Genomic DNA, 22,543 nt, shown 5'->3' with positions numbered 1-22,543 from the left:
AAAAGAGAATGATGATGGTGAGGATGATGGTGATGATGATGATGGTGATATTGTCAGAAGTCTTTGACATTGGCATGGGGAACATACAATGAGGATGATGATGGTGGTGGTGATGATGTTGTCAGAAGTCTTTGACGTTGGTGTAGGGAGCATACAACGAGGATGATGATGATGATAATAACAATATGGGGCGATATGCTCTCAGCCAGCACGAGTCCTTGGCATTTCCCCTGCCGCCCAGTGAAACCTGCTCCCTGTTTTTTCTTAATTCTGAGTCTAACGGGGGTTGCCACATTTCCCACCTTGCTTGGGTCACCTGAGGCCACCTGGGTGACAGGAGGACTCTGGGAAATGCACCTGCTTGGGTTCTTTTTCCTTTTCTTGTGTCTTCTTTCCCAGACACACCAGTGGGTCCCTCTCGGAAGCGTTTATTGCTCAGCACCCTCCTTGGGCGCATGTTGAGATGCAGCAGGGGATGCCCCAGAGTGCTTGGCATTGGGGCCGCGTTTGTTAAGAGACAAGTACGTAGGACACAAACACCGAGTCTCCAAATAAACTCCACAGTTTATCACTGTTTTCTGCAATTATTGGAGGTTCTGTACTTACAGGGGTAAAAAATAAGCCTTGGCTTAAAGTTTTTGGTTATTCCGGTGACGCTATAGCACATCACAAAAATACCCGGAAAACGTCAGCCCACACAAAGGTGTATCTGGACGTGTTGGACTTTCAGCGGTGTTACGATGTTCGTGTCCAAAGCCATTACCAGGTATTCCCATATGTTGGATGATTGTAGCACCAGCAGAGAACAGACAAGCTCCAAGACACCTCTTCTCACTGCGAGTTTTAGACTTCTGTGACTGAATTGTTTTCAAGTCTGTCCTTTCCAGAACACGTTTTCAAAGGGCACATTTACTTCCTCATCTTTGATGTTTTTATTAAAGCAGTAAGTCTCAGGCTTTCTCCTCCCCCCTGCAATGTGTCATTAGGAGGAAACGGGTGGCTCAGGAGACTCGTGATCTGATAAAGAAGAGTTTTGTAGTTCTGAGGTTGAGGTTCAAAGCCAGAAGAAATGGGCAGACACCCAAAGTTGTTGTGTCTAAGGTTCAGTATTTTTAACACAGTGTTTTATGGTGCAGTTGCGTTATAATTGGCATTAGTGGCTCTGCACCCTCCTCCTTCTCCTCCCTCCTCCTCCTCCTCCATCCTTCTCCTTCATTCTTCTTCTCCATCCTTATCTTTCTCTCTCCTCCTCCTCCATTCTCCTTCTTCTTCTCCATCCTCCTCCTTCTCCATCCTCCTCCATCCTCTTTCTCTTCCATGCTTCTCCTTCTCCATCCTCCTCCTCCTCCATCCTCCTCCTCCAACCTTCTCCTTCTTCATCCTCCTCCTTCTCCATCCTCCTCCTCTGTCCTCCTCTTCCTTCATCCTCCTTCTCCATCCTCCTCCTCCATCCTCCATCCTCCTCTTTCTCCCTCCTCCTCCTCCTCCTTCCTCCATTAGCACTCTTATTAGAAAAGCTGATGACTCTGTGTGGTTCGAAGGCTTTTTCATCTGTGCTTCTGGGAGACGAGGAGAGAGGAGCTTCCACAGCAATTTTCCATGTTTCCTCTGGCCTCACCATGAACATCAAGGTCTGTTGGGTTTGTCTGACCCGTTCCCTTTCCAGCACATTGATGAAGCCACTTTCCTGTTCTGAACAGTTGAGTCCTCTCACCTGAGCTGTCACATGTGGGATGTGAGATGCCAAAATATGGGCTTGATTAGGAGTGATTTGAGCCTGTGCTTTATCCCTCTTTGGGGTCAGCAGGCCTCACTGGACCTCCAGAGCGGTGACCTTGTGGTTCTTTTTCCTACAGATCTTGGATGACGGAGGAGATCTCACTCACTGGATTTACAAGAAATACCCCAACATGTTTAAGAAGATCAAGGGGATAGTCGAGGAGAGCGTGACCGGTGTCCACAGGTACCGGGACAGGCTGGACTGTGAGCGCGGAGAGCTTTGCACAAAACACCTCAGGGCACCAGCAACAAAAGATGCCACAGACTCAACTGCATGTTGAACCTCCCCTGTGGTTTTCCTTCAGCTTGGGCTTGGCTTTGCCATAAGAACTGTTTTAAATCTCTCGTCTAGTGAAAGCAACTTGGAACTACTGCTCTGAATTTCAGACAAGGAGCAGAATCACCTACTGCCCATTGGGTTGGTGGGAAAAGTGCACAGGGTCTTGGTTTCCCACCTGGGAAACAGGGACAATGATCATCTCACCTCGTTTTGCAGATGAAAAAAGGAAGGGATGAGGGTGTCACACAAGAAGGGAGGGTCAAAAGTGCCATCCTAAACTACATCTATGGGAAGAAGTGAGATTTGGGAAGAGGAATTGAATCTCTAGTTGGGCTGGGAGTCTGGAAAGGGAAAATATGATGGAATCACATCCATCGACCTGCAGCAGAAGCAGAATTGTGATAGGAGAAGTGGCTCCCAGGGTGCGGAGAGGCATCAAAGATGCTCTTCCAGTGGTGTTAATCATATAAAAGGTGACACAAAACAGGGGACTGAGGAGAAGAGCAGCAGACTCTGCTCTTTTCTTTATCTTTGCAGGGAGAAAAGCTTGGCTGCGGCTCTCAGAGCTGGCCGAGAGTTTGGCCAGAGGCGCAGGCAACCCTCGAACCAGGGAAACGAAATACTTGAAACTAGGAAGCGACCGATTCCAGTTTGCAGCCAGTGGGGTCAAGAAAAGGACCCGATAACATTTTTAGCATCAGGAATCGTTCCCCATTTGGGCACAAGAGAGGTGCAAGAACAAAGCACATGCACAAGAATGAAGTGGTCCACAGACCCGGAGGTGGTTTGTAGAGCCTGACTGAGGGAGCAGGTTCTCCTGCCCAAGCTCTGGAGTGGGAGATGGTTTCCAGATTCTCTTCAGAGCCACAGTGTAGTGTTTAAATTCATTTTTAGTGGTTTTGCTGGTACTGTGAGCTCAGTGTGTTCTCAGGAGCAGGAGGTCAGGTTGGGGTCTTCTCCAGCCTGATTGCTTCTTGTTCGACATCGTGGTGGTTACACTCCTGCTGCTCTTCAGAGGGAGGTTTTACTGCAGGTGTGGTTGCAGCAGCTTCGTGTTGCTGCGAGTCTCTACCCTCTGTGGCCATTCCTGCTTGAGCTGTAAGAGCTTGATAAGTTACAAGAACCCTCATCTTTTGTGATCTGAAGCAGGATTTGGGGGTTTATCCTTTTGAGGACATCAGAGGATGGTCATAATATCAGCAGTTATGAGGCACATGGAGTCTAGAGCACCTTCTAATCTGCTATTTGACGTTTTTGTGAAATGTGTGTTGCCAGCCTGGTGGTTCTTCAGTAGGAGTGGGAAATGGGAACAAATGTCTGGGGAAGGACAAGTGACAAGGTTCCAGTATAAGCTGAGGAACGACCTATTAGAGAGAGGTGTAGGGGAAAGGGACCTGGGGGTCCTGGGGACAGCAGGGTGACCATGAGCCAGCACTGGGCCCTTGTGGCCAGGAAGCCAATGGTACCTGGGGTGGGTTAGAAGGGGGTGGTCAGTAGGTCAGAGAGGTTCTCCTGCCCCTCTGCTCTGCCCTGGGGAGACCACATCTGGAATATTGTGTCCAGTGGTGGCCCCTCAGTTCCAGCAGGACAGGGAACTGCTGGAGAGAGTCCAGCGCAGCCACCAAGATGCTGAAGGGAGTGGAGCATCTCCCGTGTGAGGAAAGGCTGAGGGAGCTGGGGCTCTGGAGCTGGACAAGAGGAGACTGAGGGGGGACTCATTCCTGGGGATCAATATGGAAAGGGGGAGTGTCAGGAGGATGGAGCCAGGCTCTTCTGGTGACAACCAGGGACAGGACAAAGGGCAATGGGTGCAAACTGGAACACAGGAGGTTCCACTTGAATATGAGAAGCAACTTGTTGGGGGTGAGGGTGGCAGAGCCTGGCCCAGGCTGCCCAGGGGGGTTGTGGAGTCTCCTTCTGTGCAGACATTCCAACCCGCCTGGACACCTTCCTGTGTAACCTCATCTGGGTGTTCCTGCTCCATGGGGGGATTGCACTGGATGAGCTTTCCAGGGCCTTTCCAGTGATTCTGTGATTCTGTGTGCTATTTCTCCTGAAATGAGCTCCTGGTAAAAGGTGATTTTTGACCCTCTAAATGGTCACCGCTTACTCCAACTAAACAAGGTCTCAAGAGCACCCAACAGTAGAGTGTAGGAAAATATTTTTCCATTGATCGTCTCTTTCTTCCCGTATTTGTGACAGGCTGTACCAGTTGTCCAAAGCGGGGAAGCTCTGCGTCCCAGCCATGAATGTCAATGACTCGGTCACGAAGCAGAAGTTTGACAACCTGTACTGCTGCAGAGAGTCCATCCTGGACGGGTATGTGCGTGGCCACCCAAACAGGGCCGTGTCCCTTGCTCGGGTTATGTCAGACCCCACAGGGAACTGTCTCCGTGGGTATCTCCTTCCTGCCACTTTAGGTCATTTTAGATCAACTGATGTGTCCATGTTATTTCTATCTGCAAGGCATTTTGAGACCGGCTCAGAAGGTCCTAAGGCTTATTTGTACAATTGTATGTAAAGCTCTCCAATGCACACCAGAAAACAAACGTGGAATCTTCTGTTTGTAGGAGAATACTGGCCCAGGTTGGCCAGAGAGGTGGTAGATGAACCATCCCTGGAGACATCCCAGGCCAGGCTGGACGAGGCTCTGAGCAACCTGAGCCGGTGAAGATGTCCCTGTCATGGCAGGGGGACTGGGGGAGCTGGGAAGGTCCCTTAACCCAAACTGCTCTATGATTCTATGAATGATCTTGCAGCAAAGACCTCGGCATCTCTAGAAGTCTAAATTCAATATTTTTAACTCAGCTACATGTATGAATGGGACACCACTTAAATTCTGCTACTGCTCCTCCTTTTGAGTAAAGAACGTCTTCTCTTTTCCCAACATCAGGTGGTTTATCAGCCATAGTGACAGAAGACACTTACTTCCCAGTGCCCTTCGAGGGAGCTCAGCGAGCCTTTGTGCTCTCAGGGTGATGATAGAACAAGATGAAACAGCCTCAAGTTGCACCAGGGGAGGTTGAGGTTGGATGTGGGAACAATTTCTTCCCCAAAGGGCTGTGGGGCATTGGAACAGGCTGCCCAGGGCAGTGCTGGAGTCACCAGCCCTGGAGGGTTGAACAGACGGACATGAGGTTCTCAGGGACATGAGGCAGTGCCAAGGGCAGGTTATGGTTGGACTCTATGATCTTGGAGGCCTTTTCCAACCAAAATAATTCTACAAATCTGTGTTGTCAAGCAACTGCTTCATCACAACCTGGTTTTGCCTTTCTAGTTTCATTTTATCATCCTTTCCTGTGGATAAACAATAAATCAAAAGAAAGAAAACCAAAGAGGTTGTGGCAGAGCAAGACTTTGTGCTGTAACAGTTACGTGTCTGAAGTGTAGACTTGACTCTGACTGAACCCCGATCCTGCAGGATTCACAGCCATGTGAGCAAGGAGCAGAGTGTTTGCATCCCTCTGTGCTCCCTGTCCCCGGAAAAGCCCCAGCAGGACGGTGGGACTGGGAGCAGCGCTGCAGCGTCCCCACCGTGCTGTGGTTTTTAGGGTTGGACGGGAATCAGCCGCTGACGGATACGTGGGCACCGGGAACACGATGTATCTTCTGAGACTGTTGGGCTTGAGATGCAGAGTGAAACACTTGAAGCTGTGATCTAGAGAGGGTGTAAATCTCGGGGATCTTTTTTTTCCTCTCTTTTCTAAAATGTATTCTGATGGAATTGGGTGTTCGTGTCCCCACCATCCCCGCTGCCAAATTTTGTCAAAGCCAAGCAAGATTAGGACAAGTTTTACTCTTACAGTTCAGACTATGACATATTATAGTCCCAGTAGACAAGTAAGTGCAGAAGCAAGGACAAATTGGACATTCCAGATGCACATTGATGCTGATGAGATGAACACCAGAGGAAAGCTTGCTCGTGGTGCAGAGGAGGAGCCCTCCATGGAGAAGACTTCAAGAGAATAGACTTTTTGTTATGTGTTGATGACTTGGAGTGGCTTAAAGATTAAAGAAGTCTTGAGATCTGCAGTTCTTGGTTCCTTGCTGACGTAGAAATGTCTCCTGTTTAATCAAGTCCATCTGGCCATTGATGTTCACCTGTGCTACCGCTGCCTTCCATCTGGCAGAGGATCTGGAGACCCAACGCAGGTGATCACGGGGTCTCCTCTAACATCTCTTTTCCCAGACCTTGTGGGATTTGTAGTGAAGTGCTTCATTTATCTCCTCAGTTTTGAAGTGGACTTCTAGGTAGTGGTCGTCTTCGGCCAGGAGAAGTGAAGAAGACTTTGTTTGTAAAACCGCTGTGTCCAAATCCAGAGGATGATCTTTAAAACATGTGCAGGTGCCATGTGAGTTAGCGAACCACCCAATATACTTCCCGGGGTGATCTGCAACAGGTGTGGTTTCTTCCCCATATTTCCATCACTCATTGTTCCAAAAGACTAAATTTTGGGCTCCCTTTCAATGTGATGTTATCCAGCTGTTCCATAACGAGATGTTTTATTATTGTCATTGCAAGGGGTTGGACTAAATGACCTCTGAAAGTCCCTTCCAGCCCAAATTATGATTCTGTGATTGCAGAACCTGACACTAAAGACAGCCAGTGGTTCTTGCTCTTCCTGTCCACCAAAACTGGACAAGTTCAATCAAAATCATCAGCAGGTCTCCAAAATATGTACAACCTGTGAAGCTGAGATGTGGAGCAGCATAATCCAAGATGCAAAGTGTCGCTAACTGGGCTTTGCTAGAAGCAATAATGGAATAAATGAGGGTGGTGAGAGCCTGGCCCGGGTTCCCAGAGAGGTGGTGGATGAACCATCCCTGGAGACATCCCAGGCCAGGCTGGACGGGGCTCTGAGCAACCTGAGCTGCTGAAGATGTCCCTGCTCATGGCAGGGGGGGAACTGGGGGAGCTTTGAAGGTCCTTCCAACCCAAACCATTCCAAGATTCTACAAAACCAACCTCAATCTCTTCAACTCAACCTCCCCCACTCAATTTCAACCTCTTTAACCTCCTTGACCCAACTTCAACCCCATCTCAACTTCCTCAACCTGAGCTGGTGAAGATGTCCCTGCTCATGGCAGGGGTGGCACTGGGTGACCTTCAAAGGTCCCTTCAACCCAAACCCTTCTGTGATTCCATGAAAACATCTTGATGAAGTAATTCTTCTAATTAAGTAGCCCTTTCACCTTTATTACGGCCATGTCTGCTCTGTGATCGTTGGATTCAAGGCAGCCTCTGTTGTCGGGGTCGGCTGCCCGGTCAAGAGTCACCCCCAAATTTTGAGTGTGTAAGGACTCAACTTTCAGCTCCGTGTTCCATGTGTAGCAGTTGCTGTCAGTGGCTCAGAAACATTTAAAATCTTTACAAAAATCTTCTTTATCCTGTTGTCTTCACTTGTGATGCCTGACGGGCCTTATGGGGAGGTACGCTGGGACTGAAGTTTGGCCCGGGCATCTCAAACTGGGCCAAGAGAAATCCGAGCGGAGATGCAATTAAATCCGCTGTGGTTTTGATCGAAATTCGGTCGGAAATGTAAGGGAATTTCACCTTCCCTGCGCTGCTAACCTATTTACTCGTGTGCTAAAAATAGCCCGGAATGTAGGACACTCTTGGGGGGAAACCAGAAGGAAACCGAGTGGAAAGGAGAGCTGTGTTTGTGGGATTCTGGCAGTAAATTACCACCTTCCTGCTCCTTCTGTAGTTGTTTCTGAGGGGTAATTTGACTTTAAAAAAAAAAGAAATTAAGAAAAGAATATTTATTGAAAACATTTTAAATACTTCTGGAGTGCTAAACCAAAGAGATCCCACAAAAATATACAACAAAAAGGGATCCAAACCCCAAACCCTTCCCCTTTGTTGCGTTTCACTGGTAGCACCCACCCTTATAGAAGGAAAAAGGCATTTTTTAGGTGCCCTTTGGGTCTTTTCTGCACCCAGAATTGGTTTTTTTCTTTCCTTTTTATTTTTCAGCCTTAAAAGAACAACGGACATGATGTTTGGAGGAAAGCAGGTGGTGGTTTGTGGCTACGGGGAGGTAAGAGCTTCGTGTTCCCCAGGCGGGCGCTGTGCGTGGAATCAGCACGGCTGTGTCCCCCGGGCTCCTCCGTCCTCCTGCCCGTTCTGTGCATCCGCAGGCGGCTTCAGACCTGGCGCTTTTACCAAAACCAAAGATTTCTTTCATTTCCAGTGTATTCCTTTAGTATGAAACAAACACCAAACCTGAATCTTAAAACGCATGACTGTTAAATAGTCTTAATATCTTTCAATATTCAGATGCTAATACATCAGATATTAATACTATGCTTATCTATTATATTTATATGTAATTTATCTAGTCTATTTACACATCATATTTCTATTACATATTATATTCTCTATAATATAATATGAACGTATCCAGATGCTGAGCCCTGCAGATGTTCTGTGCAGCCGCACTGTTGCATGCTGAATGGTGGCCAAAAACCATCAATTAATTTTGGCTCACCCCTGTGATTTCACCCCAAAATGGAATCATCCTCTCTCAAGGACGGGGATGTTCACCCTCGGCAGTTCTTGTCGGGACCAGTTAACACCAGTTACGATGGGCTGCGCTGCAGGGGCTGTACTGGGACTCTTTTTTTCCAAAGAGCTGAAATCGGACAATTTACTCCTATGAAATCACATTTTTGAGAAAGCTTGGTCATCGAACCATTCCTGAGGGCTGCACCCTATGTGCTGTGTAAGAGTTAAAGCTCGTTAACCATTGGAGATTAAACCATTAAGCTTCCTAAATAGAGTAAAGGTTACAAGAGATGCTTCAGCCCGCCCTGAGATAAGCGTAATCTCTCATTGTGGTGCCTTCGGCGGGGACAGGGACTGAAATTAGAAACACTTCTATATTTCTCAGTACCTCTCTCAGCTAAGCTTGGCCTAACCAGGTCCTAGTTTACTCCACATTCAGGAGTTTCATGCACCCCAAAATTGAGAACGTGCAACCAGAGCTGTTGGGCATTGGAACAGGCTGCCCAGGGCAGTGCTGGAGTCACCATCCTGGAGGGTTGGACAGACGGACATGAGGTTCTCAGGACACGGGGCAGGGACAGGGCTGGGTTGTGGTTGGACTCCATGATTTGAGCGTCTTTTCCAACCCAAATGATTGGGTGATTCTCCGATTCTCTTCTCCCTCCCCAGGTTGGAAAGGGCTGCTGCGCTGCTCTGAAGGCCATGGGCTCCATAGTGTATGTCACAGAGATCGATCCCATCTGTGCCCTCCAGGCCTGGTAAGCAGTTTGCAACAAGCCCAGCTGCTTCTTTAGGCTTTTTTTTTTTAATTATTACTTTTCCCAGGAGAACCACAACTCAGCAACGGTCCCTCCAGCCAGGAAAGGCTTCTGCACTAAAGCATCACCCAATTTATCTATATCCCATGTCCCAGTCTGCATCATCGTAACCACAGTGGCCAAGACTTCAACAGTATGACTTAAAAGAGTTTAACAACATGGCTTGAAAGAGTTTAATGATTTGGCTTGAAAGAATTTACCATAATGGCTCGAAAGATTTACATTGTATGGCTCGTAAGGGTGTTGGGCGTGAACTGCGGCCTTTGGAGAGCAAAGTCGGGCTTTACTGCGCTGTGTACACACCTCACCCAAAGAGTGTTTTGGTTTTTGTGTCACTTTTGCTTCACGAACCTCTCCTTGCTAACGCCGGGAGCCTGACACGGGGCTGAACACACACGGCTCTCCCCTTGCATGGACACCTTGTAATTATACCCATAATTATACTTGTTTCCTGCAAATAAAGGTGGTTTTGGTGCAGAGATGCGGCTTCCGCATCCCGAGGTGCGTGATGGGACGTGGCTGGGAAAGCAGAGTCCCAAAAACACCCGCAGCCTTATTAAACCCGCAGCCTCTTCCTAACAGCAAGCTATCTCAGTGAGAAGACTAATGAGCCCTGCTTAATTAGCAGAGCTGATCAACTTTTGGTTTGCTTGGTGACCTTCACAAGCGGCACATCCAGAACCCGCGTCCTTAATTGTGAATTTGGTTGTTTGCGGCGACCCCTTCCCTGGCTCTGCACAGGGAGCTTGCGGTGGAGGAAACAAAATTGCAGTAAATGGGACGTACAGCAGAAAAAATCATCTCTTTTTTTAGTAACTATGATTTTGCAGCTTGCAAGAGTCACCGAAATAAGGACTGTCAACAAATCCCAAAAAACCCTGCCCTCGTTAGCCGATGTGCTGAACACACCTTGCTCGGCGCGCTCAGGAAAGACTTGCTGAGAGCTCAGCACTTTGGAAGGGTTGTGTAGCTGCCTAAATATGGATTGTAAATGTAATGGTAGATATCTGTAGGCTGGGGGTGATTTGGGTTGTTTTTTAAGATGATCTAAATCCACACCAGGAAGGATTCTGCAGCAGGAGGGAGTATCTGCATCTCTGGGTGCGCTTTGCAGGAGTAGCGGCTTTAAAAAGATTTGCAGATGTGAAGCTGGTGACAGAAAATGTGAAACCCCCAAAATCTCCTCTCACTTCTCCCCCAACAGTCCCAAATCCTCCAGGTTGACTCCAGAAACCCTCCTGATGGTTTGGGGTACGTGGTCCTTTGCGTGCTGCTGCTTTCCAGCCGGGTCTTAAAATGAGTTAAAATGAGTATCTAAGAATCACGTGATGGGGTTTATTTTCTATTTTTGTCATGTTTTTGCTGCTTCTCAGACTTTTTCCCCCTTCTCCTCTTAGCATGGATGGATTCCGGCTGGTGAAACTCAATGAAGTCATCAGACAAGTTGATATTGTCATCACCTGCACAGGTAACGTGGTCCCCGAGACGGGAGGACGGGTCGTTGGGGATGTGCACCCATAACGGGCCCATCTTTTCCCAAAGGAAAAGGCGAAAAGATGGGGAAAGCAAAGACGGGTATTAGTGACGGGTATCGCTGTCTGGCAGGTAACAAGAACGTGGTGACGAGGGAACATCTGGATCGGATGAAGAACAGCTGCATCGTCTGCAACATGGGGCACTCCAACACCGAGATCGACGTGGTGAGCACAGGGACATGTGTTGGGAGCAGGGGCGGCACCGAGGGGTGATGGGGATTTTGGGACCTTCTGGCAGCCTTGTCTCATCCGTCCTCCTTGAGCAAACACCTGGGAGGAGACAAAACAATCCGTCGCTCCCCATGTCTCAGCAGACGCTGCCAGACATGTCATTGCCATTCCTGTGATCCCAAAGGATGCCAGGGAGCCAGACAAACTGCTCCAGCTTCCAGCATAGTGTCCGGTGTCAGAGAATCACAGAATGGTTTGGGTTGGAGGGACCTTCAAAGCTCCCCCAGTTCCTGCTGCCATGACAGGGACATCTTCACCAGCTCAGGGTGCTCAGAGCCCCGTCCAGCCTGGCCTGGGATGTCTCAGGGATGGTTCATCCACCACCCCTCTGGGAACCTGGGCCAGGCTCTCACCACCCTCAGGGCAACAATTCCTTCCTCTTGTCCAGCCTGAATCTCCCTCCTTTAGTTTAAAACCATCACCCCTTGTCCTGTCACAACAGGCCCTGCTCAAAAGTCCGTCCCATCTTTCTTATGGGTCCCTTTTAAGCACTGAAAGGCCACACTAAGGTCTCCTGGAGCTTCTGTTCTCCAGCTGAACACCCCAGCTCTCTCACCTGTCCCCAGCAGAGCTGTTCCAGCCTCGGGTCATTCCTGGGGCTCCTCTGGCCCCTCTCCAGCAGGTCCATGTGTGTCCTGTGCTGAGGACCCAGAGCTGGACCAGAGTAGTGTCTGGTGTCCACCAGCCTCATTCCTTCCCCTAGAAAGTTGGTGAATCGCCCTCTGCAGCCCGATCCCTCTGCTTTTGTGTTATTTTACCATGAAGACCCAGCCAAGAGTTCAGTTTGGTGCAGCTCAACCCCACTGAGCTTTACCAGCCAGCACTGAAATCGGCTCATTGGTGCTTAGAGCTGAGTACAAAACCAGGGGAGTCCTGTCTGAAGGAGAATTTCTTGGCCAAATCCACTGGTTTAAAGCCTTTTTCTGTGCTGGACCAAAGTGACAGTGGCCATGCAGAGTTGAGTTGGTGACCACGAATCCTCTTCAGCCAGAAGAGCTCGAACAATAGTTGTTGCTGGAGCTTTGATGTATTGTAATCATAAAAATAGCTCCAGGTTATGATTCATAAAGGTTTCGTCGGTCTCCGGCTGCAACCAGACCTGAAGGAAACTATGAACCCAGGACAATGTCAGCGAGTTGTTTTCTCTTTTCATTCCTATTATGTAGCTTCTGGTTTATTGACCTTTTTCCAGTGCATTAACCATTTTACCGCTGTGTTTCAGGCGAGCCTGCGTACTCCCGAGCTCACCTGGGAGAGGGTGAGGTCCCAGGTGGACCATGTCATCTGGCCAGACGGGAAGAGAATTGTCCTCCTGGCCGAGGTGAGTTTTAGGCAAAAGAGCAGGAATTTACCCCCTGTTCTCTGCTTGTGGAGGAAGAACACGAGGCTGGATGAGCGGTGGAGCTGAAGTATGTCCAGAAATTGCCCCCTTGGGCCTCGGCAGCTCAACGGTCTCTCTGGTTGAGAGGTTTGGTGTGACCCTGGTGTGGCCCATGAGTTACTGGAAGGCAGAAAAGCTCCTGTGTTTTTCTTTACCCATCTCCAGAGTGCAGGGTATTTAATCATATTTTAGCTTCTAAATAGTTTTACTGAGCTATAGGAACAACCAGGATCTTCGGATTCAAGCGCACGTGGTAAATGTTGTGTCATCCCAGCAGGGACTCACCCCACCCGTGGTTCTTGTATCTGCTGTAGGGCTATAAACTGGTTTCTGTGCCGTGTTGAGATAACAGCTGCTTTTTGCTCCCCAGGGCCGCCTGCTGAACCTGAGCTGCTCCACCGTCCCCACCTTCGTCTTGTCCATCACGGCCACCACGCAGGCGAGTAGCGTTTGTGCTGAGCCCAGAGCAGCGTCTCGCTCCGTAACAGGCAGCAGTTACTGACCTAAGTGTCTTCTCCATCCAGGCTTTGGCTTTGATAGAGCTGTACAATGCTCCCGAAGGCCGCTACAAACAAGACGTGTACTTGCTGCCTAAGAAAATGGGTAAAGATGGACTCATTGCCTTCTCTGTTTTGGTTTGGAGATGGAGCAGGTGGGAGGTTTTGCCGGGCTGGGCTGAGGACGCGCGGGGTGTCGCAGCCTCCTGTGCTCTCGTGTTTGCGGCTCTGCCAAGCTCAGGGTTTTCCAGCAGGTCCTTCCCGCTGGGTCTGGGCTCTCGGCTCAATCGGACGCGTTGTTTCTCTGTCCCACCTGGGGAAAACAGGCTGATGCGCTTGGCCGAGCGCGGGAGTCGTTCCGCACTGACGCTGGGGATTTTCACATCGGGCTGCGAGGACATGTCGTCCCAGCTCTGCCAGCACAGCCCTCTCCTGGGGACACCGCTTTACTGACCATGCTTTTGCTGCAAAACTGGACTTTTTTTGGCGTTAATTGCATTTTTTGAGACCAGGTGCAGCTTGTCCCCAAGCTTGGGCATTAGGTGTGACCTACCAGCAATGTCCCGCGATCCTGCAGCAGTGGATCACCCGCGCTTGCCCGAGGGACAGTGTGACGAGCAGCAGCCCCAGGCAAAGGGTATTTCAGAGCAAGGCTTTCCCCTGCAGCCCAAAATAGATGAGAACTTGGGTTTTCCTCAATCAGCATGAAACATAATCCCACAATTTTGCAGCAAAGGCGTGAAGAGCGGTGCCTTTCCCAGCTTGGCCTTTAGGGATGTGGAGGGAACCAAGAGGGGACTCGTTATCTTCCTCTTCCCCATACTAACGAGGCTTGAAATCATTTCAGATGAGTACGTGGCCAGCCTTCACCTCCCGACCTTCGACGCCCACCTGACAGAACTCACGGACGAACAAGCAAAATACCTGGGACTGAATAAGAACGGACCTTTCAAACCAAACTACTACAGGTGCTGCTCCTCAACCTCTCTCTTTCTTCTTTCCTGAGCGTGGGGTACACGTTGGGGGGCACAGAAGGGATGGGGTTTAATCCCCTGAGAAGATACCAAACACTATCTGATTGTTCCCATCGCCACGTAGAAAGCGGCCCAGCCAGGCAGGGGACAGCAAAGCACTTGGTAGTACACGAGCGCCTCCGCTCTCCTCCTCTAGTGCCAGCCCCCAAAAATAACCATAATTATCAATATAAGCCCCTGGATCGCTGCCATTTCCAGGGTTGTGTTTGTGGCCAACATTGCGATGCATTTTTTTACCACGAAAATGAAATGGCTTTGCACTACACAGATCAGCCTGGGCAGGTTGAAGTCCAGATCGCTTATTTGCACAAAAGGTGTTTTCTTGGCCTGTGGGCCTTCAGCGCTTACACAAGAGCAACGCTGCTCCAAAACCCTCCGGTTTTGGGGTTTGGTGGGTTTTGCCTGGTCCTGAGCTGTTTGGTTTCTCCTTCCCTGTGTTACGTGCAAGGTTACGGTGCTGCCACGTGGTGGAATTTCCTCCGGTTCCGTTTTCTTTGCCTGGTCTCAGTGTCCTTGTGGCTTGTCCCACGGGTGCAGATGCGCTCGCACAGCTGCAGCTCGGCGTCCCGCAGGGATTTAAGCCTCCAGATACAAAAAGCAAAGAGTAAAATTTTCCCAAATGCCCTGTTTTGCTGTGTGTGTCGAGCAGGAGGTGAGAGGAGAACTCCAGGTGCGCGGAGCCTCTTTTCCTGGCTATAACACGCAATTACACTTCATCCTGTGCAGCTCAACAGGCTTGTGTCGTTAAAGCAAGCACATCTTACGTGTAGCTTCGTTTGTGATATAAATCAATCTCCTTTTAGTTCCAGGCCTAATGGGAGCCTTCCCGATAAATTCAACCAGTTTAAGCCAGGCTTTGTTGTTTAAGGTGCTTGCTCTTGCAGCTTCGGTGCATCCTCCCCAGTTTCTGAGCCACAAACTCAGCTCAGTCCCTGAATCAATTGGAAATGTTGAATTTTCCCCTTTCCGTACCTGAAATGAAAAGCAGCGTTTGAGCGGCGAGGGCAGGCGGCTAAGTACAATGTGCTATTTGTGGGGGAGGAGGTGAGAACCGAGTCCCTTTCTAAATAATTAATGTTCTTGGTGTCTCCCCTCCCAAAACACACCCTGTTGGCGCTGGGGGGTCTTTGTGTCCCTTTTCCAGCACTCACCAAACCCTCATTTACTCTTTCTTTCCCCAGATATTAAGTTCCTGCCGCTGTATCCTAGAGAATCGTGAGGAACAAGAACCCAAGTCTTTTCTCAACTACTGTACAGGATCAAACAGCGCAAGCTTCCTAAGTTAGAGCCGGGCTTGCTCACATCGTAGACAGTGTGTTTAGGTTATTTATTTATTAAATTAGGATACTGTACATGCGGCCTCTGCCACTGGTGTTTGTGCTGCCGCGGGACTGCGAGACGGTGGATTTCTCTCCATTTGTTTCATTTTTCTCTTCGGGTTGTTCTTTTCTCGGGGCTGGGAGGGTGAGGAAGGCGGGGAAGACGCTGGAATCGCATCACTGAGATGGACCTGGAATCGTTTAGCACCGGTGATCCGACGTGCAGGACAGGAGCGGCGGGTTCCAGCTTGGAGGGCGTGCGTTGCTGTTGGTTGTCATCGCGTCCCTTCGGGCGGAGCAGCATCGTGGGAGCCGCCTGGGTTCGCTTTTCTCGTGCCATTAGACAACGCAGCAAAGAAACCTCGTTTGCTCCAAGCGCTGCCGACCGGCCGGTGGTCGATCTCACCGGAGAAACCTCTCGTCGTCCCGCCGAGCTGCCCGGGGGACGGTGGACTTGGAGCCAGCGAGTCGCTGACCTTGGCCTTAGCGCTGTAACGAAGGATCCGCTCGTTAGCGTCAGCGCGGCGGGAGCCGGGAGGGCAGAGGTGGCGATGGTGGGGTAGGAGCCACCACCGCGCTCTTCGTCACAGCTCCGCGGTGTTTTCCTGCTGCTCTTGTTCCGAGTGCCAACCTCCTACGGTTCAACCAAAGTCCTGATCCCGGTGGGGCCGCGGTGGGACAGCCCCACGACCTCGCCAAGGAACGCTGCTCACGCCTCGGCTGGGAGGACCCGTGTCCAGCTGGTCTTTCTCCAGCTGGAATTTCAGTCCTCATTGGAAATCCTTGGAGTTTTATTTTCTAGTAATATTTGTATTGTTAAAATCTCGGAATCCCCTTTGAGTGTTTGAGACGAACACCAGAGCGATCCCCACACCAGCGTTGTGCGCGGGGGAGGATTCAGCATCACTAAAACCCTTTAATCACCTCAACTCTTGATGCGTCAGAGCCGACGGAGAACAAATTTACCATAGTTTCTTGTTTTAGCCCAGGATGTCCCACCCGAACGCTGCGGACAGCACGGCGCGCTCACAAGGTGACTTCCCAAGTCTCCGTGTCTCATCAGAGTCGCTTTTATGGCCCGTGTGGAGAGCCTGGTCCTTCTGAAGTAAAACTGCCCAACCCCTTGAGCACAAAAGCCTTTGTCCTGTGGCTGCTGCTTTGGTACCCGAGTCCCTCGTCAGCTACAGATTCTTGTTTCGTCCTCACGGACTTCTTGGCCATGACGGAAAAACTCTTGTGTGGCATCTCGTTAGCGCACAAGAAAGGAAAAGCTTTGGAATTATGGTCTTGGCGGCCAAGTCCTTCTCATGGCTCTTGATGGTCTGAAGTCAGCTTGACCACACGCCGTTCATCTTCAGAGCAAACGTTCTCGTATGCTTGCTTACTCCAAGTTTCTCTTTCAAATTTCTCAAAGCCTTGAGGTAAGACCTTGAGAAGACTTGGAGAAGACCTTAGGGCTTTGAGAAGATTTTGAGGAGACCTTGAGAAGGCTTAGAGAAGACCTTGAGGAGACCTCAAGAAGACCTTGAGGAGACCTTAGGGCTTTGAGAAAGCTGTCGAGAGACCTGAGGGCTTTGAGAAGACTTTGAGGAGACCTTGAGAAGGCTTTGAGAAGAACTTATGGCTTTGATAAGACTTCAGGGAGACCTTGAGAAGACCATAGGGCTTTGAGGAGACTTTGAGAAGACCTTAGGACTTTGAGAAGGTTTTCAGGAGACCCGGGGGCTTGGAGAAGACTTTGAGGAGACCTCGAGAAGACTTTGAGAAGAACCTGAGGAAACCTTGAGAAGACCTTGAGGAGACCTTGAGAAGACCTTAGGGCTTTGAGAAGACATTGAGGAGACCTTGAGAAGACCTTGAGAAGGCTTTGAGAAGACTTCAGGGAGACCTTGAGAAGACCTTAGGCCTTTGAGAAGGGTTTCGGGAGACCTGAGGGCTTTAAGGAGACCTTGAGGAGACCTTAGGACTTTGAGGAGACCTTGAGAAGACTATGAGAAGACCTTGAGAAGACTTTATGGCTTTGGGAAGACTTTGAGGAGACCTTAGGGCTTTGAGAAAACTTTGGGAAAACCTTAGGGCTTTGAGAAGGCTTTTGGGAGACCTGAGGGTGTCGAGGAGACCTTGAGGAGACCTTAGGGCTTTGAGAAGACTTTGAGGAGACCTTGAGAAGACTATAGGGAGACCTTGAGAAGAACTTAGGGCTTTGGGAAGACTTTGAGGAGACCTTGAGAAGACTATGGAGAGACCTTGAAAAGACTGTGAGGAGACCTTAGGGCTTGGAGAAGACTATGAGGAGACCTTGAGAAGACCTTAGGGCTTTGGGAAGAGTTTGAGGAGACCTTAGTTCTTTGAGAAGGGTTTCAGGAGACCTGAGGGCTTCAAGGGGACCTTGAAGAGACCGTAGGGCTTTGAGAACACTTCACCATGGACTGATCACTAATCATAAACTTTAAACCATCTCCACTCCCTCACAAATCTTATCCAGATCCTGCGATTTTTGGGAAGAGCCCCCCGAGCTCTCTGAAACGCCACGTTGGGTCCTTCCCCACGCTGGAGACGCTCGCTCTGCATCAACCCAGGTCTCGTTCTCCACGGTGAAGTCCCGCCCTGGTGACGGTGAAGCGCGGCCGCGGGGCCACGCCGAGCAGAAAACACCTTTTCTTTGGAAAAACGGGCGTCCCGAGCGCAGCCCCCCAGGAAACCCCCGTCCACCCCGCGCCCGCCGAGCCGCCCTCCCCGCCAGCCCCGGCCTGCCCGGTTTTAACCCGTTTTATCCTCCAGGTAGATAGGATCAATAATATAATAATAATAACAATAATAATGAAATCCCGAGTGGCTTTTCCCACCTGGATTTTTAAAGCTCTTTCCCATGTCGTTCTGCTTCTCTGTCAGCTTTTCTGCTCGCTTGGCTTCTTCCTAATCGATCTGGAATCATATCCTGTGATCATCTCTAAATTAAACGTGTAATGGGTTGGTTTGGGGTTTCTTTTATTTTTTTTTTTTTTAATGTAACACATTTTTAAAGAATTAGGAAAAAAAAAGGAGGTTTAGGTAACACCAGCAAAATCATATAAGGAAATTAATTATGTTCTGAACTTTAGGAATGATCAGACAGAACCTGCCATCAGCCTGCAGCGAGGAAACCAGAGCTCTGCAAACATAACATTTCCAAAGGATGTTTTAAATATTAATGTCTGAGTGATTGTATTAGATCAGCAATAAAGACTCTGTAATCAAAACAAATAAAACGTGGAAAATTCAGAGTCTCCGCAGCGTCTTTGGGGTCCTGGGGACAGCAGGGTGACCATGAGCCAGCACTGGGCCCTTGTGGCCAGGAAGCCAATGGGACCTGGGGTGGGTTAGAAGGGGGTGGTCAGTAGGTCAGAGAGGTTCTCCTGCCCCTCTGCTCTGCCCTGGGGAGACCACACCTGGAATATTGTGTCCAGCTGTGGCCCCTCAGTTCCAGCAGGACAGGGAACTGCTGGAGAGAGTCCAGCGCAGCCACCAAGATGCTGGAGGGAGTGGAGCATCTCCCGTGTGAGGAAAGGCTGAGGGAGCTGGGGCTCTGGAGCTGGACAAGAGGAGACTGAGGGGGGACTCATTCCTGGGGATCAATATGGAAAGGGGGAGTGTCAGGAGGATGGAGCCAGGCTCTTCTGGTGACAACCAGTGACAGGACAAGGGGCAATGGGTGCAAACTGGAACACAGGAGGTTCCACTTAAATCTGAGAAGCAACTTGTTGGGGTGAGGGTGGCAGAGCCTGGCCCAGGCTGCCCAGGGGGTTGTGGAGTCTCCTTCTGTGCAGACATTCCAACCCGCCTGGACACCTTCCTGTGTAACCTCATCTGGGTGTTCCTGCTCCATGGGGGGATTGCACTGGATGAGCTTTCCAGGGCCCTTCAACCCCTGACGTTCTGGGATTCTGTGGTCAGGTGGGGATGTTTTGGGGCTCGGGGGGGACTGGAGGGGTGTGGGTGGGACACCCGGGGCTTTGTACGAAGTCCTGGGGAATGTGCTCTGGTGGCTGCGGGTTGTTTGGGCTCCGGTGTCTGTTTTTGCTTCTTGTCCTTGGGGAAAATGGGCAAGTGGTGCCAAAAAGTTCCCGTTATCACTTCTGCTCCCGGGCAGTTGGGGCAACACCCACCCAGAGGGTTTGTTGTTCCGGCTGCTGGGGAGGGATGTGGAATGTGGGACACGAGGGGGGTCGGGATGAGACCTGTGCGGTAACCCCCAGAGTGGCCATCCCCCCTTCCGGGTGGAGAGGAGTGAGGAGGGGACATGGGCATCTCGCCCACCCCCAGGAGCTGGGTTTTAACCCAAATTGTACCAGGGGTTGGACAACCCGGCTCAATACGGGGGGGCTCAGGGATGTGACCCTCGGTCCCTGCCTGGGGGGGCAGCTGCAGCCCCCCAGGTGCCAGCAGGACCTGGCGCCCCCATGGCCACCCACCTGCACCCCCAGAGCCCCCCTGGGACACCCCTGTTCTCATCACCCCCAGGGACACGCCATTGACCCCCCCTATACCCCCAGGGACACCCCCAGCACCCCCCCCCCATCATTTCTTGCTCCCACCACCCCCCAGGGGCATCTCATCACCCTGGGGCGCCCCGTGCCGCCCAAACCTGTCACCTCCAGGGACACACCATGTGTGTCCCCCCCCCCAGCACTCCCCATCCCGAGGGTACCCCGGGTTACCTCAAATCTCCCTCCCTGCACCCCATTATCCTGGTGTCTCCCCCCGTCCCCATCACCCCTGGGTTACACCCCCCCCCATTATGCCGGGACCCCCGCCCCCCATCACCTCCCGGGTTATCCCACCCCAAACCCCCATTCCTGCACCCCATTATCCCAGAGTCTCCCCCCGTTCCCTTCACCCTTGGGTTACGCCCCCCACATATTATCCCGGGCCCCCCCAACAATCACACCCTGGGTTACCCCAGCCCCCCCTCCCTGCACCCCATTACCTAGGGAACCCCCCCCCTGTATTACCCCAAAACTCCCCCCTCCCTGCACCCCATTATCCTGGGGAGTCCCCCATCACCCCCGGGTTACCCTAAACCCCCTCCCTGCACCCCTTTATTCCAGGGTGTCCCCCCGTCCCCATCACCCCTGCGTTACCCAACCCCAAACCCCCCCCTGCACCCCATTATCCCGGGGACCCCGCTCCCCATCACCCCCCAGGGACGCCCCTCCCCACTCCAAGGCCCCTCTGGCCCCGCCCCCTGCCCAATAGCAGGGCGGGGGCGTGTCCTCCAGCCCCGCCCCTCTGAGCAGGTGACCAATGGTCGCGGCGGGGGCGTGGGCGTGGGCGGGGCGCGGGGTCCGGCCCACACGTGTTCGGTGGCGCCGCGGAGCGGGCAGCGCATGGAGGCGGCGGGCGGAGCGGCCCCGGCCCCGGGCCGGGCTCGGCCGGGCCAGCCCCAGCCGCAGGGTCCCCCGCAGCCCCAGCCCAAGAGCCGGGAGCTCTTCAGGAGCCAGCGGAAGGAGTCCGAGGTAAGTGACACCCCGCGGGCGCTCCCTATGGCCGCTGCTCGGGGTCGGGAGGGGGACACTACGTGGGGTGCGGGGTCCCTGCCCCGGGGGTTGGGGACAGTCCCGGTCCTGGGGGTGCCCCCGCTGCCCTGGGGGTTTGTGGGGTCCTGCGGGTGCCCAGCCTGGAGGGGGGTTCCCCGGGAAACTTCCCCCCGGCGCTGACACCCCCTCCCCGAGAGCTGGCAGCAGGATTTTGGGGTCCCAATTGGGTTCACCCACATCCTCCAGCCACCCACTCACCCCCCTCACCAGGGGCTGGGGCCGCAGTCCCCTCTGCTGCCCTTCACCCCTCCCGCCCAAAAAACCACTAAACCCCCGCTGGCTGCGTTGCTGCTGCTGCTCTGCCTCGGTGCACCCACCGAATTTGTGGGTACCGGGCTGGGGAAGCAGGACCGGGCTCAGGTCACCAGGATCTGTCTGGGACTGATGTCCCTGGCCACCAAAAAGGGACCCCCCCATGAGCACCGGGTGGGAAGGAGCTGCAGGTCCCCAGGGAGCTGACCCAAAATAGGTCCCTCTTTGCTGCGAGACGGTTCCCCCCCCGAGCCCTACCCGTGAATTTGGGGTCTGCGTTTCCCTCCTGGCTCCGAGAGCAGCCGCTCGGCCTGGCCAAGCGGATTAACGCTGCACGCGCTTCGCCGAATTCCTGCTGGGCTTTAGCTCCCGAACCGCTGCAGAAACTGGGTGAGAAACAAGCGCTTCGGGCTGAGCCCGGAGCTGCGCGTCCTCTGGGCTCATCAATATGAATTGCGACGACGCGCGTCGGTTCCAGCCCGGCTGCCGAGAAGAGATGCCGGGACTCCGGGTGAGAAATGGTGTGGATTTGGTTGATGATCCGTTCGCGTGTTGCCTCCCCGGGGCCCGGCGGCGCGATGCCGGCGTTGGGTCTCGTCTGGCCGCTCCAGCATCATCCTCCGGAGGAGTTTCATGCTCCAGTTCCTCGTCCGCAGGGGAGGAGGGGGGAGATCCACCACCCTATGGGCTTCAAAAAGCGAAGCGCGGCCACTAAAACAGCTGGATCTGGGAAGCGGGGACAGAGCACAGCGGGGTTTTGCATCCTCCCGGGTGCTTTTGCTTCAAACCAGCCCCAGAGTTTGTTTTGAAGCGTATGTGCGGCTTTAAAATGCATCAAATATTCCCTGGCGCTTTGAGTCCTGCTGCTGCTTTCCCCGGGACTCAAGAAACGCTGGTTTTACCCTCACTTCCCAAATTTGCGCCGTGTTTTAAAGCAGCATCGTGCAGACGTCCCTGCAGACCCGTGTCGAGATCACCCCGGAGGAGTTTAACACAAGACTGGGGGACACGCAGGGACACGCCAGCCCCCCGTGACCCCAACCCGCTCTCCGCAGGGCTCGGTGGATTGTCCCAACCTGGAGTTCGAATACGGCGATGCCGACGGCCACGGCGCCGAGTTAGCAGGTGAAGCGGAGGTTGGGCGATGCGTTGCTATTTATACGTGTCCGTTGGGGCGGAAAAACAAAACCAAAGGTCCCTTTGGGAGTCGGGGGATGGATATCGAGTGGTATCATCCTTGCCGTAATAGAGCAAGAGGGATTTATTAATAGAGAGTCACTCGCTCTCTGGGAATGAGCAGAAGGGCCATGCGGGGGCACAGGGACGGGTGACG

General features: G+C 52.1%; 2 protein-coding genes and 1 long non-coding RNA gene across 5 annotated transcripts in view; 2 read left to right on the top strand and 1 right to left on the bottom strand.

Annotated features, from left to right (window-relative positions):
* Nucleotides 1-18,643, top strand: part of AHCYL2 (adenosylhomocysteinase like 2) — a 101,219-nt gene extending 82,576 nt beyond the window's left edge. For both annotated transcript variants that reach the window (XM_065049387.1, XM_065049388.1), the window contains exons 7-17: nt 1,857-1,963; nt 4,262-4,378; nt 8,037-8,100; nt 9,237-9,325; nt 10,783-10,853; nt 10,991-11,085; nt 12,374-12,472; nt 12,903-12,971; nt 13,057-13,135; nt 13,877-13,997; nt 15,245-18,643. In XM_065049387.1, coding sequence (XP_064905459.1) covers nt 1,857-1,963; nt 4,262-4,378; nt 8,037-8,100; nt 9,237-9,325; nt 10,783-10,853; nt 10,991-11,085; nt 12,374-12,472; nt 12,903-12,971; nt 13,057-13,135; nt 13,877-13,997; nt 15,245-15,251 — 918 coding nt within the window. In that variant the 3' untranslated portion in view covers nt 15,252-18,643. The remainder of the gene's footprint in view (nt 1-1,856; nt 1,964-4,261; nt 4,379-8,036; nt 8,101-9,236; nt 9,326-10,782; nt 10,854-10,990; nt 11,086-12,373; nt 12,473-12,902; nt 12,972-13,056; nt 13,136-13,876; nt 13,998-15,244) is intronic.
* LOC135578255 (uncharacterized) lies at nt 18,363-21,589 on the bottom strand. Its single transcript, XR_010469735.1, has 2 exons — nt 21,469-21,589; nt 18,363-18,731 (listed from the first exon to the last, which is right to left on the bottom strand). It is a non-coding gene; the product is annotated as an uncharacterized LOC135578255 (long non-coding RNA).
* Nucleotides 20,710-22,543, top strand: part of STRIP2 (striatin interacting protein 2) — a 26,669-nt gene continuing 24,835 nt past the window's right edge. The window contains exons 1-2 of one of the 2 annotated variants that reach the window (XM_065049380.1): nt 20,710-20,877; nt 22,266-22,335. In XM_065049380.1, coding sequence (XP_064905452.1) covers nt 20,749-20,877; nt 22,266-22,335 — 199 coding nt within the window. In that variant the 5' untranslated portion in view covers nt 20,710-20,748. Of the gene's footprint in view, nt 20,878-21,518; nt 21,722-22,265; nt 22,336-22,543 lie in introns of those variants that run through there. The other variant, XM_005504335.3, reaches the window with a different exon arrangement.

The sequence above is a fragment of the Columba livia genome, chromosome 1 (assembly GCF_036013475.1).
Source record: "Columba livia isolate bColLiv1 breed racing homer chromosome 1, bColLiv1.pat.W.v2, whole genome shotgun sequence".
Classification (NCBI taxonomy): domain Eukaryota; kingdom Metazoa; phylum Chordata; class Aves; order Columbiformes; family Columbidae; genus Columba; species Columba livia.
The sequence above is the reverse complement of the archived record's forward strand: the minus strand, read 5'-3'. Positions and strand labels throughout refer to the sequence as shown.